The sequence below is a fragment of the Hevea brasiliensis genome, chromosome 14, assembly GCF_030052815.1.
Source record: "Hevea brasiliensis isolate MT/VB/25A 57/8 chromosome 14, ASM3005281v1, whole genome shotgun sequence".
Classification (NCBI taxonomy): domain Eukaryota; kingdom Viridiplantae; phylum Streptophyta; class Magnoliopsida; order Malpighiales; family Euphorbiaceae; genus Hevea; species Hevea brasiliensis.
The window spans coordinates 74,417,949-74,441,596 of record NC_079506.1 but is presented as its reverse complement, the minus strand read 5'-3'; the positions used below and the strand labels follow the sequence as shown (position 1 = coordinate 74,441,596).

Sequence of the window (23,648 nt, the reverse complement as noted above, 5' to 3'; positions counted from 1 at the left end):
ATTACAATATTTAATGCATTAAAATATTAAAATTTACACATAAAATAATTATTTAAAAATTCAGGATGTTACACTCTAAACTTATAATCAGAAGAAAGTAAATCATTAAACTCACCCATACAAACCCACCAAATGGTAGACAAATCTGCTAAATGCCTAAGTAAATTCCAGGAGTCTACTTATTTCATGAAGGCCATAAAAAGCTAGTAAATGTACCATTACCCATACAAACCCACCAAAGGGTAGACAAATCTGCTAAATGCCTAAGTAAATTCCAGGAGTCTACTTATTTCATGAAGGCCATAAAAAGCTAGTAAACCTCCATTGTGTACCATTTAATACAGTAACAAAGAGATCAATATGATTATGCGAATGCCCTATTATTTAAAAAGAATTATTAATGCCCTATTATTTAAAAAGAATTCTTACCTGTCCATAAAATAGCTGAACCCCCACTACGATCCAATCTATTAACAGCACAAAAAAAAAAAAAAAACATCATAATGAAGTTGCATTTTTATTTCTTCAATCTTATTTGTGTGGACAAGAGTCTCCATAAGAAAAACTAAAGAAGGCTTATTCAATGAAAGAAGCTCTTTAAGAGTAAGAAATGTTCAAGAGTTGCCAAGCCCTTGACAATTCTAACAGGGGTAACTTATGACTCCAAGTAGGCTTGTGACTAGGTCCCATCGATATCATATCTTTAATCTCGCCAGTCTACATAAGGTTCGAAAACTCACCCACCAAGCCTGAACTATCGAGTTGTTGAGCTGCAACTCTAGGTCATTTCTTGGACTTGTCCAACACCAAAATGCGGTTGTCAAATTCATTATTAGTCAGCCAGTAGCAGAGTTAAGATGGCCTTGTTGGTTACTATCACTAGGCCCATTTTCTTGGCCCATAATGATGTCAGAGTTCGTATTTTCTTGCATGGTAATCCCATACATTATGCCATTAACAGTCTTGATAGGAATTAAATTGTTACTCTACAGAACCCCATCCAATCATGTGATAGCGACACATCCCCATTTTTGAAATCCCCAAAACATTACCCCAAAATAGTGGAGTTCCCATCCTATCTCTATCCTTAACCACCGCCGTCGAAGGCAGAGTGTTATCTCTTCTGAGGACACACCCAAGGTCCCCATAACCACTATGTAGTAGTCCCTTCTTGTATATCAAACATCTTCACGCAAAAATGCTTAGTATGACCTAAACAACCACAATTAAAGCAAAATGGAGGAAGTCGCTCGTATTGAAAGTGAACCAGAGACCATGCGCCTCCTTATTTCTGCACTTTCATCCGTCTTTTAAGTGGAAGATGCACATCCATATTCAATCAGACTCGTATGTAGCTACGCTAAAGGCCAAACATACTCCCATTGCCATAGGCTATAGAACTTTCAATAAAATTCCCCATCTAATGAGCAACTGATTCTGTCATTGATCAAAAGGTAAATCATAAATCTAGACCCATATATCAGCCGTAAACGATTTGCACTTGAGTCGGTATCTCGCCCTTTTTCAAGTGATGCATAAGCAACAAATGATAACTAAAGGTCCAAGGCCCCCCTCCACTACATGATTGAGATTTAGAGGGTGAAAAAACTGAAAGAGAAATAGCTGCGGGGCACACTCCTTGATGCAAACACCCCTCCCTAGATGCCAAAGATTGACCATAGTATTTCTCATGGTGTTAAAGTTAATCTCCAATACATCGAAAATTATCCCACCAAACAGAACTCCAATTGCTCTGCCTAATTTAATTCATTGGTAGGCTCTAGCAAAATCATGTTATCCTCCTCTTCTAGGAGGTTAAGATTCATCATGGCAGTTTCCATAATAAATACATCTGAGAGAAAAGAAGAAAACCTCACTATCCTAAGCAAGAAATAACCTCACTACCATTAGCGAGATTGGCCTAAATTGTGACGCACTATTATAAAACCATTTTTAAGTTTAGTTTTATGAATTGTTACTTTGAAACTGCTATTGATAAAATTACTTTTTTAGATATATTAGAGATTATTAAAAAATAATTTAAAATTAAATTTAATAAGTTATAGTAATAAAAATATTAAAATAATAAAATTTTTTCTAAACTGCTTTTTTCAATAATATCTAAAGGCTCGTTTGGCATTGCTATTAAAATTACTGTTGAGAAAATTATTTTTTTAAATATACTAGTTAAAGAGTATTAAAAAATAATTAAAATTAAATTTGATCAATTTTAGTCATAAAAATATTAAAATAATAAAATAATTTTTTCAAACTGCTTTTTTAATAACATTTAAAATTATACTTTTATTCAGAAAAATAGTTTCAACTTTCAAAACTTAATGCCAAAGGCTTTTAAATAATACTTTTATTTAGAAAAGTAATTTTGAACCTCCAAATGCAATGTTAAAGAGGGCATTAATATATATATATATATATATATAACACGTAAATGATATATTAATAAAAATTATATTTTTAAAATGTAAAATTATTGAAATGTAAAATTTGAATGGATAGATATTTTATTAATAAAAGAAAATGTAAAATACTCACCTATGCTTTGCTAACTTGTTTACAGCAGAGCTTACTGTGCTGTTACTGTGTTTTCAGTGTGCTTTCAATGGCGGGAATCATTCAAACCCTAATTCTCACACCTCCCTCGCCTCAAACGCGGTCGTCCTGCCGCTTGCATCCGAATTTCCGGCCAATTTGCAACCCATACTTCACCCGCTTCGTCTCTTCCACTCGAAGTCGATCGATTTCGATTCCTATTAGAATCAGAGCCTGCGAACGCCCTGATCGGGTTCGTTCTGCATTTCTATTCCCAATCTTCATTTTCACTTATTTGATTCTGCATTGGAGATTTTGTTATTGTCTTTGTTTTGAATTGTAGGTAGATAGTACTGGAAGTGAAGCTGCTAAAGTTTTGAATTCAGGAAAAGGTCTGGTTTTGGGGAAACAGTTGTTGAATTTTGTGGACAGGAATTTTCTTCCGCTGGGTAATGATGCTTGTTCATGGGTTTCGTATTTTTGTTTTGAGTCTTCTGCTTATCAATTCATCTCTTAATTCGGGTTTGGTTTTCAGCTCTCATTGGTGGAGTAGTGTTAGGACTTGCAAATCCTACTCTGGGTTGTCTTGCCGATAAATATTATCTATCAAAAGTTAGCACATTTGGAATATTTTTCATCTCAGGTCAGAAAATCATTTCTTGTATCAAGCTATTGAATTGTTATGTGATAGAACCATCACATTGTAAATTTTTAATACTCATCTTGCTTGAGATTTCACTGCCCCACTTTACAGGTTTGACATTGCGAAATGGGGAAATTGATGCTGCTGTAGAAGCTTGGCCAGTTGGAGTTTTAGGGCTTGTATGACCTTGAATTTCTTTGTGCCATTATACGTTTTGTAGGTTCAGCAACCATGATTTTTCGTTCCCTCATTTTTTTTTTGTGTTATTTGATTGTTGATTTATTTATCACTTTTCTTTTCTTTTTGTTTTGTTTTATTTTATACTAGCTTCCTATTTATTATTTGCCATAGTCCATATTTTTTTCAGTTCTACTCTGTTGATACTAATCCCATAGATAACGTTTAATTTTGAATAGCAAGGAAAATTTTAAATTAGTCCCCAACACCAATAATAGCATATCCCTTAAAGGCATGGTGACAACATTTTTAAAGATAAGCAAGAAGCTATTGAGAGAGAGAGAGAGAGAGAGAGAGAGAGGGAGGGAGAAAGAGAGAGAGAGGGGTAGTTAAAAGCATAAGGTACACTGGAGCAATGCATCAACCCATTGCTTAGAGCGCAAAGGGGTGATGCATCAACTCATTGCTTCATTGAAGGAAGTGCAACATTATTAACAGATTAACTAATAACATAATATGCAAAGAAAATACAATCCTCTATATAAAATTTAAGCTCTTAAAAATATCAAACATCCAAAGTTTTTAGCATTCAAATTCATAGTCATAACTTAGAGGTCTTCATTAGATTTCTTATCAAAGTTCTGAACACTTTCATCCTTATCTCCAAAATAAGATCCATTTCTATCAAAATCTTAATCTAAATCAGTTTCAACATCTTCCAACATTGGCCTTGAAGTTGAGGCTCTTTGCGCTTTAAGCACAAAAGGTTGTTGTTTCACTAAATGCATTTTGTCTAGTATATGTAAAAGCTCTTTTCTATTTGTCGTTTGTGCTTTTGACTAGAGAGAGAGAGAGAGAGAGAGAGAGAGAGAGAGAGAGATGCTTTTTGTGCATGTCATCCATGTTTCAAGCATTAATCTATGGATTTTACAATTTATGGTTTCACTTGCACCTTTGAATCTTCATTCTAAATATTTTATAGTTTATAGCTATCACTTCTAACATTGTTAGATTGGTTATAGCATAGATTATTGATTGCATGATCCTCTTCCAATGCAGTGCTCCATTCTTTTTTTTACACCATACTTTTCAAGGATAATTTTGCAAATCCAGCTCCAGCCTCAGGAATTTGTAACAGGTTTGGCAGTTGGTCTTGTGTGCGAGTGTGTGCATACATGCATGTGTAATATCCATGTTGTGGTTGAGATAATAGCATATATTCTGGATGCCAAAAGTGTCAGTCTGAGTTCTTTTATTTCAAAGTTCCATTATTTTTATGCCGTTTTCACGCTTTCTGTCTCACTCATAACCTCTCTTTTAATTCATAATGTATGGACAAAAGAAATGAGATATGATCTCATCATATGCATTTGTGTGAATGTACTACTGAGCATATGCATTCTTGTTTCTGTGTGCATGCACATGTATAGATCAAAATTAAAGATTTCAAGCTTTTGCAATTTTAATTATAATGCCTTTGCTTTTAGCTGTTGGAATGTTCTGATACCTTGTTTTTAGTTATTGGATTTTGAACGAATTTAATATTGTTGGATTTTTATGTTATAAGTTTTCTCAACATCGGATTCATGACATCGTGTGAAACAGAAATGAAATGCTTTTTGACTTCGTAGCACAGTGTCTAACATTGTTGATGTTTCCTGTAGGACTGGCTTTGTTTTGCTGCATGCCAACTACATTATCAAGTGGAGTGGCACTAACTCAGGTTTATTAATTACTTTTTTTTTTTTTTAATGAACTTGCCTCCTTTTTATTATTATTATTATTTTTAATTTCCTTAAACTTATTCCAATAAATGAGATTTTATGCTTAATATAAACTTTTATTCCTTAAATGCAGCTTGCTGGAGGAAATTCTGCACTTGCTCTAGCAATGACGGTGATATCTAATCTTTTAGGAATTTTGATTGTAAGTTATTGGAAAAGAGCCATACTTTGTGTTTTTAAAATTTTTCAAATACATGCTCTAATGCTGTTAGAGCATTGTTTAATGTCTTTGGTTTCTAAGGATGCATGCTCTAATGCTGTTAGTTATGTTGACATGACAGTGCAAGTCTAATAAACAATATTTTTTAATGTCTTTGGTTTCACATATAATATTAAAATAAAAAAATTGAAGTAACAATTTTTAATGAAAATAAAAAATATTATTTTATTGATTGCACACTGCCACGTCAATATGACTGATGCTGTTAGAGCATTTGTCCGAATGGAGTAAAGCTCTGGATATGATTTTGTCAAAAATTGAACTACAGGCCTCAAAGTGTCAAAGTGCCAAACCTCATAGTACTTCTTTTTTTGTACTTTCCCAAAAATTATTGCAATAAAGATGATGTCCGACAATAGGCATCTATGTACATTAGATTGGAGGAATTTAGCAAATCCTATTTATATAACAAAAATTTCACTAATTATTCCAATATTGGTACTCCTAAGGGGGGAAGGGTTGCTGGTTTTATTAGATCCATCATTCATATTGGTCAAAGTTCCTCCAGGTTTAAAAGTTGTGGTTTGCCGATAAATTTGAATGATTCAGCAGAGGCAAATTGGTTACCTTGCACCAACTCTTTCACATTCTCTTGCTCTCAGGGATGTATTCTATGTCAATTTGTCTCTGTGTAACATTTATTTATTTATTTTTATACCAGATTAATTTCCCTCATTTATCTTGCTAAACTCAAGTTTTATTTATTTCACTTTCAGATTCCCTTTTCTATCACCAGATTCATAGCTGCTGGAGTTGGTGTATCTGTTCCAACTAAACAACTGTTAAGAAGTCTTGTGCTAACGCTTCTAATCCCTCTTCTGATGGGAAAGGTAGGATTCTGATTATCTTTGTGGAACCTCCTAACAGGAACTTCTATGACAAGCTTTTTTTAACAGAGTATGTTATTATGGAATTCTCTATTGAGACTGAACGTGAAAAGTGCATCCTATAACAACCTTAAGTTGAGACTTGCTGCATATAGATTATCATGAATAAAATTAAACTTTCAAGCTTTAGTAAAGTATCATTTGATGGTCAAAAGAAGCTGAACCTATCACATGCAGATGCAAGGGATACATGGAAAATGTAAACTAGAATTTTAGTCATAACTTACTGCATCAACAAATTCACATAAAAATGAAACATCATCATTATTGCTATGTCTCTGCCAACTCCATGAGATATTGAACAAGATCTCCCTCTTCTTTATGTTGGACTTTATATCACATAAAAGCTTGTCTGTCCTCCCCAACCTCATGCTCTGCTGAGCTATTCTTCAACTTCACAACAGAAGGAAAAACCCAATTGATCAGACACAAGTTCATATTGCAGCTATTTCTCAATATAAGAAGATTGACATTGTGCTCCCTTTTTTTACACGTGCTGCATCTAGTAGCCAGATGAAATATTCTTTTCATCAGATTGCTAATAGTCAAAACAAAATCAAGAGGAAGTGAGAAACACACAACTCGCATAATGCTGCCTTCAATGGGGCTTTAGTCTTCCAAATCTCCATCCAATAAAATTCTCTTTTTCTTACCTCTGAGATTTCTATGCAATAGATTTTTAGTATGCTGACAGAGAGGATTGATGGAGGTCATTTTCCTCGTGCAATGTCCGTGAAGGAAATTGGATTGCAAATATTATGAAGGAAAGATAAGAGCCTACAAGTGCATTTTTATTGCTACCATATGTTTTAAGAGATTGAGCTAATATCTTGCCATCATAGATCCTTCCAAACTGTGTGCTAGCTCATACTAGCACGTATCAATTGTGCTAGCAAATTCTGTCCTGGCACTTGGGTAAAATTTTCCTGTGTAAGATTCATATCTATGTTGGGAACCCATGCTCTAGAAGTGTTTATGAAAGCAAAGCATACGAATTAGCTTACTCGATTCTTTATTAGTTTTTGCGATCATGTACATTTTTATTCACAAGTGAAAAAAATGCACCAAGGTGGTGCAACCTGGCTGCAAAATGCTATTATTTATGTGAAAGAGAATCAAATTTCAAAACATTCTCAAAAGGACTGCATGAAAGGGTAAACATCCTATACCAACTATTAGTAGGAAAAGAGAGAGAACTTTCCTTTGTGCCAATGCCCCTTTTGTTGAGTTCTCTCCAAATTGTCCAAGAAGTAGTAAGAGGGATTAAAAGTGTTCTCCTTTTTTACCTGTATGACAACATATACCCCGTTATATTCACAACTCTCCTTCCATTTTGGCCTTGCTTTTATTCAAAAGTGGGCGAAATTACACAATTCTTTGACTTTGATCCAACTGCAATGCAATAACAAGCAGTTCACTATTTTGACTTCACACTTTCAAAGGCAACATCTATTTGCAAAAATCTAAGCCAAAAAAAAAAAAAAAAGACAAAAATGGAGAAAGAAAGAAGAAATATTTTAAGATGTATATGTCTTCCAAATTTCCTTCCAATGCAAATGTTTGCTCCTTCCCTTTGTCAATGTGGCTTTATAAAAAGGATTTCACCTCAAAATATCTTATTCAATAGCTCAAAAAAGTTTAGGGCATACCTCACTAAAGGCATATTCCATTTCAAACAACTTGAAGAGGATTACATGCTAGTGCAAGAATTTGCAAAAACATTAATCTGTGGCCAACACAAAGTTCAGAGAAGCAATCATTTAGAGAGGAAGTACCTGACCAAATATCAAATCAAAAAAGGGCAGACTTCACAAAATGTGTAAAATAGTCATTTCATGCCTTGTATTAGATTTCTATAGCCCCATCCCATCTCATAAGCTACTGTTACCACCTTAGTTAACTTGCCATTATATTCCAATTTCCAACTCACATATTCCTCAACTGTTCATGGGTTGGTAGGTTGCATTGTATTTTAATTGAACTGACACTTCAGATTATCATTTTCTCAAACTGAAACCAATTGACATGGTCAGAGAATCCAGTGGATCAATTTTGTTGGATCATTGGTTTCAATGTTAGTTTTGCTAGGTTATTCGTGCTTCTTATTGCAACTTATAAAAGCAGTGCTTCTTGCTTCTAAGTTAATTCAAAAAGAAAATCCAATTTTGCAATAGTTCATTGCCATGAATACATAATGAATAACCAGAATCCTGGTATAACATTATCTAATACAAAACTAAAAGAAAAAAGTTGACAGATTGAGAAAAGAGAGATGAATAATGCACAAATAGTAGAGGACTTAGAATCTTGGCTTAACAATATGAAATAAAATAGGTTGAGAAAGTACTATAATCTAGAGGCACACGAGGAAGGGAATGACAATAGCCAAATAATTCTTTTTCCAATTTCACATTATAGCACCCATTATCAAGTATAAACACCACCTCCGTTACAATAGCAACCTATCCATTCGTTGAACCTTTTGAATCATCAAGCAATTGAAATAATCCTTAAGAAGTAGAAATCAGTGAGCTACACTTTTGTGGAAACAAGGGTAGAACAAAATGATGATACTGAGATAGCAACAGGTTTTGAGAGGACAACATATGAAGCATTAAAAATGTAAATGCTTGGATTTAGAGTTGTTGGGGGCCTGTTTTTGTGGATTTAGAAATTCCAATCTGCAACTGAATTGAATTTTTGGTTTAGAGAAATTATCCACCAAAAAACCGTTTCATGTAAAAAAGGATAAATTTTGTTTTGGAATGGAGCCATTCTGTTTTGGTGGTTGCACTCAGGCCTTGAACATCCTCATTAGCACTAATAATCCATCTTTGAAAATGATCTTTTTCTATCGAAAGCCTCTGTAATCATTTCCAAACCATAGCTTTATTAAAAATCATTGGGCACTTTATATCTTACTCTTCCTTGTTAATGGGTTGCTTGCCAACTCTCCACCTTACCCAGCCAAACTTAAATCATCTCAAGCGTTTCTAAACACCTAAAGTGTAAAGCTATATTTTACCATATGATGCTGTGTGCTTTTATGATTTTTATTTAAGAAAAATTTGTTTTTAATATGCAGGTTTTTCGAGAATCCTTCAAAGGTGAGCATCTCATTGTTTTTATTCTATTTAGAAGTTTGTTGGCTTTTGCTTTAGATTGAATCAAACAAGTGACTTCCAGAATTTGCATACTGTAGAAGCAACTTGTTTGTGAGAATAAATTAGTTGTTTTTGAAGGGCAATGGATCTGTCTATTAGCTTTTTGATGATATATTGTTTGGGGTTTAAAGGTTTTGGGAAAGGAAAAGGGACACAAAGGTTATGGTATTATGCTGTGCTTTAATGATTTAATGTGTTCACTATAATTTTATGATAATTTATGCTTTTACAATTAGTATGAATAAGATTCTATTTTTCTCTTCATTATATATTTTGCTTTTGGGAGGATGTTAGTCATAGGATTAAAGCGGGATGGTTGAAGTGGAGATGTGCCACAGAAGTTTTATGTAATCGCAAGATTTCCAATAAGTTGAAAGGAAAATTTTACCGTACAGCCATACGACTGGACATGTTATATGGTAGTGAGTGTTGAGCAATAAAGGAGTCGTATGTGTCTAAGATAAGAGTTGCGGAGATGAGAATATTAAGGTGGATGAGTGGTCATACTAGACTAGATAAAGTTTGTAATGAGAGTATTAGAGAAAAGGTAGGAGTGGTACCAATTGAGGATAAGTTGAGAGAAGGGAGATTGAGGTGGTTTGGTCATGTGAAGCGTAGATATACGGAGGCTCCAATTAGACAAGTAGAGCACATTGAGTTAGAGGATGGAAAGAAAAGAAGGGGTAGACCTAAACTGACTTGGACGAGAGTAGCACAACATGACCTAGAAGCATTACACATTTTCAAGGATTTAACCCAAAATCGTTTAGAGTAGAGAAAGAGAATCCATATAGCCGACCCTAATAAATTTTTGGGATAAAGGCTTAGTTGAATTGAGTTGAGTTGAGTTGATATATTTGCTTTTCTGAATTTTAAAGGATGTCTCTTGCTTATGTTAAGCTTGACTAAAGAGCATTACTTCACTATCTTTCTTTGGCTTATTTAGAGGAGGATTTCTTATATCCCCAATATTATTCATTATCCTCTTTTCTTTCTCATAACTCTTCTTGGCTACAAAATATAAAAAACATAAATAAAAAGAAAAGAAAAGGGTATTTTACAAATTAGTCCCTAAGGTATGTCAATGTATAAACTTAGTCCCCATATTTTTTTAAACCTAACGATTTCATCCTTAAGGTTTTATTCTATTAATAAGTTCGTCACTCCATACAAAATCAGCTTAATTTCCTTTAGTCAAAGAGAAAAAGCAAAAGTCAGACTCAGACTTAAAATTAAATATCAAAATTGCCCATAATCCCTTTCTCTCCCTCTCCAAAATTTGTGACACTACCTTCCTCTCTCTCTCTCTCTCTCTCTCTCTCTCTCTCTCTACAACACCCCACCCCACCTCCTACCCCACCCCACCGCCCCTACCACACACACACACACACACACACACACACACACACAAACCTCTTGTTGGCTTTACTCAACCCTGAATGAAAAACCCACAAAACAAAATCCTGAAATTCTAGACCTAAGCAACCCCATCTTCATTTCCTAACTTTGCTTTTTTTTCATTCAACTACTTCTACTACATTCATTTTAAATCCACCTTAGTTGCAACAAAAATCCTAAGAATTGAAAACCAAATTAGACCCATCAAAGTGGTAAGGATTTGATCATCACTTACCAAAACAAGAACTTGAAATTACCTATCCCAGTTGTATTCTGTAAAATCAACATATGAAGAGAGAGAATCTCATGAGGTCGTGTGGAGCTGCACTGTCTGAAAATGGCAGCCAGAAACATTGACATGTGCCAGCGCTGCAACAGGGTTAGAGACAGAAAAACGGCATGTGGAGCCACACGAGTCTCTTTCCAGCAGCAAGCTTCTGGATGGGGGCTGATCGGTTTCTGGCACAACTGTCAGAGAGGGTGGTGAGACTGAAAGGTCTTCATACTTGCTAAGGAGAAATGACAGTGACATTTTTTCAGGAAACAGAGATGAGAAATATAGAAAAGGGAGCAGGGATTGAAACCGCCATGTAAAAGGGGAAAAGTGAGGGGGAGGAAGAAGAAGAGAAGTAGAATTGAGAGCCTGATTATTTCCTCAAGCTGATGGGGATGTATATATAAAATGATGCTATACAATAGGTATGGAAAGATTACTATTGATTACCGAAGATTAATGCACAATGTTAGCTTGTAATTCTAGTCTGACTTCGAGCCTAATTTGCAGTACAAATCTCTTGATTCCTGCAATTGTCTTAACAGCTTACTTGAATATTTGAAATGCAATTTACAAGAATATGTTAATGCCATCTATATGGTGATGGCGACTTTGAAACACCTGTAGGTATTGCTTTTCGTTCTGATTAAACTCGCATTTCAGGTTTGGCAGGCTTTGTTGATCAAAATCGTAAACTTTTTTCGAAGATGAGTGCAATCTGTCTTAGTTTAGTAAGGCCCACAACTTCAATTGCTTTATCTTATTTATTTATTTTTTTGTAACTTTACGATGTCTATTTAATTGGATGATCCTTTTTCCCTATTTTATAGTTGTTGTTAATCCTAGGAGTCTCTGCTAGACATATAATTGGCTTAAGGCTAACCAAATATATGGGCTGAAGATGTGTTAATTCATGATTCAGAAACTTAGACTTGCTCAAGTGAAAAGAGATATGCTCTGGCCTAACCTTATTGCCTGTGGTTTTTTTCTTAAATAAGGTCTTAACCACGAACAGTTGCCAATGCTGTTTCTAAATAATTGCTTAATGTGTCATAGATGGATTAATTTTTCTAGTCTTTAGGCATTTGGATTGATTCTGCAGATTGAATAAAGCCCATGGCATGTGGGTGGTTTTGTTTTTTTTGTTTCTTTTTTTTTTTTTTTTTCATGTTAAGACTATTACCAGTGCTTAATCCTGTGAATGGCTTCAACGGTTTATAACTTAGGTTGGACATGAGCCTTAATCAGAGAGACCTAGTAAGCCATTAGCTTATTCAAACTTTTTTGTAAGCAACACCTCTAAGCATGATCTCGAATTTGTCTGAAATTTTTCATCATATAAATGAATTAGGAATTAATGTTCATGAAGTAAGAAGGTTATAGAGTAAGGAACTTAAAGCAATTGTAATATGAAGAAATTGGTAATTTGTATTGATAAATTGTTGGAGAAGAGATTACGGCAGTGTTCTTATGCCTCTTCCACCTTACAATAGCTATTTCTACCTCACAATACAATTAACAAAGAAACAATAACAATGGAAAAGAAAATAACCACCAGAGAATTCCAGGAAGGAGATTCTACTGGCCACCGGAGAATTCCAGAAATTCTATTGGCCCAAGCATTACTGCTGGGAGGTTTAACCAAATACACAGCATGCCTTTCACACCATCTTCTCTGCTTATTTATAAGCATTTACTGCACCCATGGGTCCATGTGCTACTGCCTTCACGAGAATATTGCTAACAGATTGATTTGCTTTGCTGGATGACTGCCTTCTCTTCTTCTGAAATATTCTTAGGCCTTCTAGACTAAACCATCTAGCCTTGAACACTAGCCCTATCAGAAGGTAGCACTTTACAATCTTTGGACTTTTTCTGTATGTCCAAATATGGAGGAAATCTCATTTCCTGCAATGGAAATGCTAAACGCATAGGTTTTAGGTTGAAGTAATGCGGTAAAATTTCTGTTTTTCCAATTTATAAAGGTGAGAAGAAAGAATGAATAATAATTTCTTTGAGATTCAGAAAAGGGTTCAATCTATCTTGTACAATTGATTCTTTTTTTTTTTTTCCCTTATCCTCACACTCTCAATTGAAATATTTAAAGAATTAAATAAACCATTGCCTACTTTCAGAATATTTTTGCATTTCTGATAGAGAAAGGAGTAAACTAAGGAAAATATAGAGAAAAGAAGGGAAACTGGTATTGATTGTATTATATCAGCAAACTTTTTACAGAACAAGAGTTACAATCAACACTGAAATCCCAGTTCCAATAGACCAGCTTGAGAAACAAGAAAAGAAATAAGAAGAAAACAGATAAATGACTGATAACCAGCCCCCAGGATGAATATCCTGTGCAGATAATACAGCCCTGCCCTTACAAATTTGATTTCCCAAAATGATGCTTCATTCCTTTTCCTCCTCTCCTTAAATTCTGGAGCTGGATTCTTCTATTAAAACCACCCCTGGCCACATGTCCTCTCCCTTTTTGTCTTTTTCAGCTGCCAAAGCCTCATGCAAGATTCCCCTTCCACTGCACTGCGCCTTATTTCTTCTAGAGTAAACCTTGAAATGTTGTGGCCCCTTCTCATTCCTATCAGTTTCACTTGACAGTTGAGGATTTCTATTATTGCACATGAGTTGTCCTACTATTAAACTTTTGTGTGGAAAGGTTGAGGATTGCTGATACTTGGACTAAGAATCAGTACTTCAGATACTTTAACAAAGAATAACTTCCAAATTAGCAAGTACATTTTTCAAAGATGAACATAAATTCAGGATTGCAGTGCAAAACAATGGAAATGGCTATATCTAGCTGTCAGGTAGAATAATAAGCCTAATGTGTGCATCGTTTACTTGTTACGAACAATTTAAATTAAAATTTCATGCAATAAACTTTAATAATTCAAATGGATGAGAATGAGAAATCCTGGGACCACTAAGAAATGGATTCATAAGTGAGATGGTAATTTTATCTATAGATTGTCATTCTTTACTGGAAAGATTTTATATCATCATTTTTATAATTATTTATGCAATAAGATCATTTCCTGGCTTTGCATAATACTTTACTTTTGGTTATTTTATGTGGATCACATTGATGGACATTCAACATGATTGAAGAGCTTTACTGATCATGCACTTGTCCTTCTCATCGAAGGATGACATAACCTTGTGACTGTTCTCTTTTTTCTGTTACCTAATAAATTCGTCATTTGAAAAAGAAGAATAATAAACAAATAATTATTACCCTGCAATTCCTTCCTTGATTGTGCACCACTTAAAATTTAGGCCCCAACATTTCATGGAGGTTGTTTTAATCTTCCTAAATATTATTGAAGCAAATCTAAGTGGTAGTTGCTTGTGAGTAGAATATTATTTATTTATTTCTTGTAAAGAAGTTTTGGATTTTAAAGCTTTTATGTGTTTGATCAGGCTCCCTGGATACAAGTAAGCAGATCAAGCTCGCTACTCCTACAAGTCAAGCCTGAAGTTTTCCTTGTAGCTATTGGGATGGGAGTGTATGTTAACAGCCTTAATTCCCTTATACTTGTCTGTTATTAGTTGAAAAGCTTTTAATATTTTATTTTCCTTCAGTTATTGCTGAATAGCATTCTTAATTTGCTGTGAATATTAATTTCTTCTATTCATTGAGAAGTAGACCAGTTTTTCTTGCTAGGGATCCAAAACCCTAACAACCAGTTGTTCAATATCTGCTCCATTGTGTACGCATTTGAAATGGCATTCAGGAGTTTAAAATTTCAAACCCCTTGGACTTGTCCTTTTGGAAACCTTTAAGTGGTCTAGAGTTGTGTGGAGTTTTTGGCAGCCTTGGTAAGTTGGTTCTTTTCCCTTGGGGGCCAATATCTGATGTTATGGTTGGAGTTTCTAATTGTCAATTGCCAGTTCATGGATTTGACTTTTGAAAGCAAACACTTCTGCAAGTTTTGAAGTTTAGGACCTATCCAACCCTCGCACCTGAACCACCTGAATAAGGGTGAATATTGGTAACAGCTATCCATTATACTTGCAGTCAGCCCCCATGGGGAGAAAGAAGCAGCGGATTTATGGAATGAAGGCAAGGGGAGGGGCAGGAGAGGATCCATATATTCTGAATTCCCATGTCATTTAGGTTGCAATTTATTAGCATTTTTCAACTGTAAATGGATGCCATGTCTAAAGTTCAGGTTGAAAACCTACATCGGCAAAATATATGATCTGCTGTTCATTTTCAATCTAAAGTTCCTACATAATTTTGTGCTTCAATGTAATAGCATCATCTAACAAAAGGAACATCTGCATGGATTGCAGATTTCTGCATGTCATCCTATTTGCTTTTAATGCTCTTGCTATACAAGGCCTCTCAACCGCATCTGGTGGCAACCAATCGGTTTTTTCCAAGAAAGAAAATGCCAACGCTTTTGTGCTTGTTTCAAGCCAGGTGACATATGATTTCACCCTTTGCTGTATATTTCTTTTAAGAATATACTTTTGCCATCCCAGAATGTGCAAGTTTTCTCCTTTGCTGTCTGAGGTGCATGGAATTTCTCCTGAAGAAAATTTTTATAGTGTTACAACATAAAATAGGGGATTGGGGCAGAAAACATGGATTTAGAATTATTTTTCTCACTAGCATTCACACATAGAAAATCTCTTTGCGTCTGCTTTGTTCTTAACTGATTGTTGCGGCTTGGTATATTCACTTGCTTGTGTAGAAAACTCTTCCAGTGATGGCTGCAGTTGTAGAACAGCTCAGTGGTGCATTTGGTGAAACTGGTTTGCTGGTTCTTCCATGTGTTGCAGCACATTTGAATCAGGTTTTTCACTTTAGATAATTTTTCTTTTCCTTCCGTTTTATGTTCTAAACTGATCTGACTAAAAATAAAAAATTTGTGTAGATCATCATGGACTCTTTTCTGGTCAATTTCTGGCTCCGTAAGGATCTTGCGTCAAAACATGCCAAGGTAGGTAAGTAATGGAAAAGCTGACCACGATTGCTGCACACCAGCAAATATTCTTTGCAAACACATCATCTTTGTGGTGTGTTACGGTACAAGTTGTTAACGAATCTGAAGATCGTGTCTTCTTTGAGAGGATGTAGATTTCCAAGAATTGGTGCAAGCAATTCCTATCTACATTTTTTTTTTTCTTCATTCTGCATCTCTCAAAGGTGCATCTTGTATTTTTGTTCTCCTTAAACAATAAAAATGCATGTACCTATATTTAATAGGAACATAGGAATGAGAATACACCTCAATATTGATTAGTGAATCACAAATTCACTATCCCATTATTTTATGAGCACTTGTTGTGTCCAAATTTACTGGGAAGAAAGCCCATTTTTACCTTTAAACTTTTTGTCTATATCTAATTTTGCCCATTTTTTAAGTTTGAATTTAAAACTCTGAATTTAAGCTCAAATTATCCCTCCCATAAGGAAGTAATTAAAACAGAAAAAAAAAAAAAAACCATAGGAAATGGGCTAATATGAGCTTAAACTAAAAGGTTATGAGTAAATTGTTCCAAAAACTTGAAAATGGACAAAATTGGAGATGAACAAAAAGTTCATGAGCAAAAATGGGCTTTAATACAAATTTACCATGGCGTGTAATTGTATCACCAGTGTCCCGAACGATTAGTCCAACCATTAAAATTTAGGGCATTGGTTAAAAGATTTTCAACACTAATTCTGCTGGGACAGGGTTAAAAAGACTATAAAAAGAGAACAATTTTTGAAGGAGTCCTACTAAATAGGATCAGAGGGATTGTGAAAGGAAAGGGAGACGCCCCTTCTATTTATAAGTCACTTAATATGTTTATCAAATAATATATATTTTTTATTGAAACTCTACAACGATTACATTTTTCAAGTAAGATGAGTTCTTTTTGGCTTCTGGATTGTAACAATGAAAATCAACTCGAAATTAAAAAGAAAAAAAAAATGAGCTGTATTATCTCGTAAAGGCCTATGAATTTATTTTTAAGATACAAGGCAATGCAGGTGAAAAAGGTACATAAAAGCAAAAAGAGTTGAATAATAGCAATGGGAAATTAGGAGATGAAAGACTTAAGCCCTTTCGCAGCATTCATGGGTCTCATATTCTGGTGCATTTACAAGCTTCCATGCTAAATATACCATTAAAACAAAGAAAACGAAAATCTTCCTAGCGTTTTCTTACGGTGTGTTTAGATAGAATGAGAAAAATTTTATAAAATAAAGTAAAATAATAAAAATAAGATAGTAAAACTTTCCCAACTCATTAATTTAGTGAGTTGAATTGGTAATTTTAGAAGTTTTGAGATGTCCAAAAATTTTACTTCCTTTAAAAGAAATCTTCCCTCAAATAAGCATACTACTTTAACAATTGATCCCTTACCTCCAAAAGCTTTTTCCAAAACAAGCTGTCTGTCACGACCCAACCTATGGGCCGGACCGGCACTAGGACCTGGGCCAGCCTAAAGCCCCCGAGGCCCGTAGTAAGCCTAACTGTTCATTTACCCAATTCTAAGGCCCATTTGGGCCCAATTTCAAGAAAACAAACGGACAGAGTCCGGCCATAAAATGGACTTTCCAACGGGGAGTTTTCGACTCACCCGACCTGTAAACACAATATATAGTCAATTGGGGAGCTCAGCTCACCCTCCACATACTCATCAACATAATAATAAATGGGAGCTCAGCTCCCTCATCCAATCCATCAAACATGCATAGCATATTAAGTTTACAGGTCCCAAAATAATAATTTAGTTTATAGACCCAAATCAAATAAACATTTCTAACACATGCGGAAATTCTAAGATTTAACCAGTTTATACAAACATTAGTAATCGACCTGCGAGGGAGAAAGCAGGTTAACCTCAAAAAATATCCTCCTGTGGCCTGTAAAAATTTTGAACAGGAGTGAGCGTTCGACTCAGAGAGTAAAATATCAATTTTAACCATAATCTCTATAACTATCTGTAACTAATGCACCATGTAGTGTGAAATGCAACATAAACAATATTTTCACATCATAATATCAAAAAGGTAATTTGGAGCACTCACACACCCTGTAGTATCAATTATAACATATGGGAGCTGATCCTATCTGACCCTCTTAAATCCAACTTTGGTGCCAATTACTCAAGCTCGGACTTCCACTTAATAACCAAATCGAGGGTCCCAAATTACTCAAGCCGTGACTACCCTCGAAGGATCAGGTCCCAGCGAATTACTCAAGTCGTGACTACCCCGTCCTATCCATAGTCCACACCACATCACACGCACGCCAACGCACGCACACTGCTCCAAATTACCACAACAACATCCATGGCACATCAACAGTTATGAATGCAACATAAATCGTGCCTAGAGTTTAACTACATAAATATATGCATATAAGTGATGCATGGGCATGCTGAACATATAATAATATCGAAATTACAATTAAAATTAATATTTTACTCACAGACTTGACGATGGTCACTGAGGCGGCTGGGCGGAGGAAGAAGGCTGTCCCGGCTCACCTGACAATTTTTATTACAATCATTTAATAAATTTGACTCAATACAAACAAAGAAAAAGACCAATACGTCCTAAGTCGTGCCGAAAATCCGGCAGAGTCTCCCCTATACCTAGGACCTACCCAACCTGCAAAATGGCTCAAAACACACTTCTATATTCACAATCCATATATCCACAGTTCAATCATATCACACAGCCCCTCCTGGGCCCATCAAATCAGTCATCCATCACAATACGCAAAATTTCAATTTAGTCCTTATTATTGATCATTTTTGCAAAAACTGCCCAAACAAGCTCTAAAAATTATAAAACTTTGCCCCGCGGTCCTTAGCAATATTACTAAGCTATTGCAAAAAGAATCGTAATTTTCTAAGCTACCACGAATATTTTATGAATTTTTAATCCTATTTAAGCACTAGAAAATTATGAAAAAGCAAGGTTCGGGTTTACCTTTGTCGATTCCGACTTCGGGAACGCGCTCGGGACGTCTGACAATGGGGGGCTAGCCAAAACCTCGGTCCAATTCGGAGACCTTTCCGAAGCAGGTTCGCCGGGACTTTCACAGACCGGTCAGCCAATCGAATTTCCGCGAATCGAGGATACCTACACGAAGCCCATAACACGGGGGTTAGTACATAAATTTTTCAGAATTTTCTAAACTCATTTAATGCTCGAAAAAACACTGCGAAGTTCCGTGGGACCCACCGAAAAACGGTATCGAAAAAATTCGAAATTTATGTCGTTGCGAAGCTCTCGACGAATGGAGCGTGCTGGTAGCCTCGGTTTTCTCGTGGGATTCACGATTTTCGAGAAATCTAGCCCAAAAGTCGAAATGGGCTAAAATCTTCCCGAGCAAAAATCGGACAAACCGCTCGATGGATTTCAGCGTTCTTAGTGTCTATGGAAAGCTCTCGTCGAGTAGATGATTTTAGACACAAGACCCAGTCCAATTGGTGGCCGGATCGGCCAGATTTGGCCGAGGAAGCCGAAACGCCGCGCGCGTAGGGGGGGCGGCGTTCGCGCTGCTTCGGCCGTTGGGGCGGCGCGGCCGGGATACCGAGGCGGCGCCGGCGAGGGGGGAACGCAGGGGAGGCGGCTGGCCGGCGGCAGGGGAGGGGAGGAGAGAGAAAAGAGAGAGAAAAGGGAGAGGGAACGTCGCGCGCGGGGAAGAAAAAGGGAAGAAGGAAAAGGCCGGTCCGATTCGACCGGTCCGATCGATCCGGTTCGATTTGGCGGCTCGATTCAGAATACAAAATTTTGAATTTTTTACTCTGCCTCGGGACCGAAAACGAGGTCCAAAAATTCCGAAAAAATTCCAGAAAACTCAGAAAAATACGTAGACTCAAAATATATTTTTAGTTTTGCCACGTGGTCTTTAAATTAATTTTTAAAAATCATCAAAGTTTATATTTTCGGAAAATCGAACCCGATTTTTAAAATCCGAAAAATCTCAAAAAAATTCCTAAAATTTAAATAAAATTAAAATACCAAAAATGCTCATAAAATTTAAAATTTTGGAGTGTTACATTCTTCCTCTTACGTAAAATTCGCCTCGAATTTTACACAAGGCGTAATAAAGCACATGATTATACATTGAACAGATATGGGTACTTGCTACGCATGTCCCGCTCGACTCCTGTGTGCACTCTTCCACCGATCGACTCTCCACAAAACCTTAACCATAGGGATCTGCTTGGATCTCACTGTCTCCCTTGGTAGTCCACTCTGGCTACAGGCTGCTCCTCAAATGTCAAGGTCTCCCTTAGCTCTATCACATCCTACCGCAAAGACATGAGAAGGATCGGGAATGTATTTCTGAGCATGGAGATGTGAAACACGGATGAACGTGAGAAAGGTTGGGTGGTAGCTCCAACCGGTAGGCAATCGCCCAACTCTATCAAGAACCTCAAAATGTCCAATATACCGAGGTGCCAACTTGCCCTTCTTTCCAAATCTCATGACTCCTTCATTGGAGAAACCTTCGAAATACATAGTCGCCACCGCAAACTCCACATCCTTCGTCTGGGTCCGCATAACTCTTCCGCCATCGAAAGTCAAGCTGCTGCTCTCGATTAAAGGAACTACCTCTGAAGTGTACTGCACTAGGTCTACATCATGCACCTTCGCTTCCCCCATTTCTGTCCAACACAGAGGAGACCTACACTTTCTTCCATATAGTGCCTCATAGGGTGCCATCCCTATGCCGAATGGTAATCGTTGTTGTAGGCAAACTCCACCAAAGCTAGCTGCTCATCCCATTGACCTCCAAAATCCAAGACACTTATGCGAAGCATGTCTTCCAGTGTTTGGATTGTCCTTTCGGACTGTCCGTCTGTCTGAGGGTGGAAAGCCGTACTGAAGTTCAGCTTTGTGCCAAGTGCCTCCTGTAACTTTCTCCAAAACCGAGAAGTGAATCAGGCCCTCTGGCCGATATTATGGAAGCCGAACTCCATGCAATCCGACTATTTCTTGAATGTAGAGTCGAGCGCATCGTGCCACGAATATGTAGTCTTCACAGTGCAAAAAGTGAGCCGATTTGGTTAGACGGTCCACAATTACCCATATCGAATCATATCCTCGTGGTACGAGGCAACCTACCACAAAATCCATGGTGATCATTTCCCACTTCCATTCCGGGATAGGGAGCTCTTGCAGCTTCCCGACGGTCTCCGTGTTCAAACTTCACCTTCCGACAAGTCAAGCACTTGGACACAAAGTCCGCTATGTCTCTTTTCATACCATTCCACCAAGAGCTATCTTTCACATCATGGTACATCTTGGTGGAACTCAGGTGGACACTGCATGCTGTGTAGTGTGCCTCTCGCATGATTTCATTCCTGAGGTTGTCCACATCGGGCACACATATCCTAGAACCTTGCACTAGGGCGCCATCATTGGCAAATCCAAACTCACCACCTTCACCTTGCTGTACTTTTTCTATAATCTTCATCAATTGTTGGTCTCTGTGCTGGGAAACTCTAACTCTGTCCCTCAAGTCTAGCCTTACTGAAAAGTGAGCCAATAATACCCCATCATCTGAAAGATCTAGGATTAAACCTTGATCCATCAACTCATGTACCTCCTGAATCAATGGTCTCTTCTCTACTGAAATGTGCGCCAAACTGCCAGAAGATTTTCTGCTCAAAGCATCTGCTACAACATTGGCCTTCCTGTGGTGGTACCGATGGTGCAATCATAGTCTTTCAGAAGCTCCATCCATCTCCTCTGTCTCAAGTTTAAATCCCTCTGTTGGAAGATGTACTTTAAACTCTTGTGGTCGGTGTATATCTCGCACACTTCACCATACAGGTAGTGTCTCCAGATTCTAAGTGCAAAGACTACAGCCGCCATTTCCAAATCATGGGTGGGGTAGTTCTGCTCATGCCTCTTCAGCTGCCTTGAAGTATAAGCCACTACCTTTCCATTCTGCATCAAAACACACCCTAGGCCAACTCTGGAGGCATCACAATACACGGTGTATCCTTCACCACTCACAGGTAGTGTTAACACAGGGGCAGTGGTTAGACACTCCTTGAGCTTCTGGAAACTCACCTCACAAATATCCATGTCCAAATGAATGGAACATTCTTCCCGGTCAACTTAGTTAGGGAGCCGCTATCCCGGAGAAATCTTGTACAAAACGCCTATAGTAGCCACTAAACCTAAAACTTCGCACCTCGGATTGTTGTAGGCCTAAGCCAATCGATTCTGACTTCAATTTTCTTGGGATCCACTTGAATACCGTCACTAGAAACCACATGTCCCAAGAATGAGATGCTTTCTAGCCAAAATTCACATTTCGAAAATTTGGCATATAGCTGGTGCTCCCTCAAAGTCTGCAACACCATCCTCAAGTGCCACACGTGTTCTTCCTCGGTCCGAGAGTATACCAAAATGTCATCTATGAATACGATGACAAAACGGTCCAAAAATGGCTTGAACACCCTGTTCATCAAGTCCATGAAGGCTGCTGGTGCATTAGTGAGTCCAAAAGACATCACCAAGAACTCATAATGACCATATCTTGTCCTGAATGCCGTTTTGGACACGTCCTCATTCCTGATTCTCAACTGATGGTAGCCTGATCGCAAGTCTATCTTGGAAAAGAATCTAGCCCCTTGGAGCTGATCAAACAGGTCATCGATCCGAGGAAGTGGATACTTGTTCTTCACAGTTACCTTGTTCAGCTGCCTGTAGTCAATACACAACCTCAATGACCCATCCTTCTTTCTCACAAATAGAACAGGAGCACCCCAGGGTGAAGTGCTCGGACGTATGAAACCTTTGTCCAACAGCTCCTGTAGTTGCTCCTTTAGCTCTTTCAATTCTGCTGGTGCCATCCTGTAAGGCGGCATTGATATGGGGTTTGTACCCGGCACAACATCAATGCAAAACTCTATTTCCCTTCCTGGTGGCAACCCTGGAAGCTCCTCTGGGAATACATCCATAAATTCTCTGACAACAGGAACATTTCCCATGCTGACACCTTCTACAGATGTATCTCTCACCAATGCCAAATACCCTTGGCATCCACGCCTCAACATTTTTCTGGCACTAATTGCTGACACCAAGTTATATGGAGCTACGCTCCTGTCACCATCAAAGCTAAACTCTTCCACACCAGGTATGTGGAAATACACCTTTTTGTTCCTGCAGTCTAAAGTGGCATAGTGAGTTGCCAACCAATCCATCCCCAAAATTACATCAAAATCCATTACTGGTAGAGGAACCAAGTTTGCTGGGAGGATCTTTCCATCCACTACTACTGGGCTACCCGAAAAAATCATATCTACATCTATGTTGTCACTAAGCGGGGTAGCTACCGACAAAGGGCACTCTAAAGTTGTAGGGTTTCTACCCAACCTCATGGCAAACACAGGGGAGACAAATGAGTGCGTAGCACCCGGATCTATTAAAACACGAGCCTCATAGGAATGCACTGAAGAATACCGCCACAACCGCATTTGAAGCTTGAGCATCCCGGTGGGTCGTGGTGAAAACTCGAGCTTGACCCCTACCCCGAGTGGCGTAACTCGACATCGAC

General features: G+C 37.2%; 1 protein-coding gene across 2 annotated transcripts; it reads left to right on the top strand.

The window, feature by feature from the left end:
- The first annotated feature begins 2,560 nt into the window (after positions 1–2,560).
- Positions 2,561–16,423, top strand: LOC110634589 (probable sodium/metabolite cotransporter BASS4, chloroplastic). 2 transcript variants are annotated; one of them, XM_058133227.1, is made up of 15 exons: positions 2,561–2,803; positions 2,894–2,999; positions 3,086–3,193; positions 3,305–3,372; positions 4,430–4,508; positions 5,035–5,093; positions 5,228–5,296; positions 6,091–6,204; positions 9,347–9,368; positions 11,761–11,828; positions 14,536–14,621; positions 15,412–15,541; positions 15,816–15,917; positions 15,999–16,067; positions 16,154–16,423. In XM_058133227.1, exons 1-15 carry the CDS (start codon positions 2,621–2,623, stop codon positions 16,199–16,201), a joined length of 1,311 nt encoding a protein of 436 aa, XP_057989210.1. In that variant the 5' UTR covers positions 2,561–2,620; the 3' UTR covers positions 16,202–16,423. The 2 variants fall into 2 exon arrangements, with proteins under 2 accessions (XP_057989210.1, XP_057989211.1); XM_058133228.1 differs by having other exon boundaries at positions 15,999–16,071.
- The last annotated feature ends 7,225 nt before the right edge of the window (positions 16,424–23,648 follow it).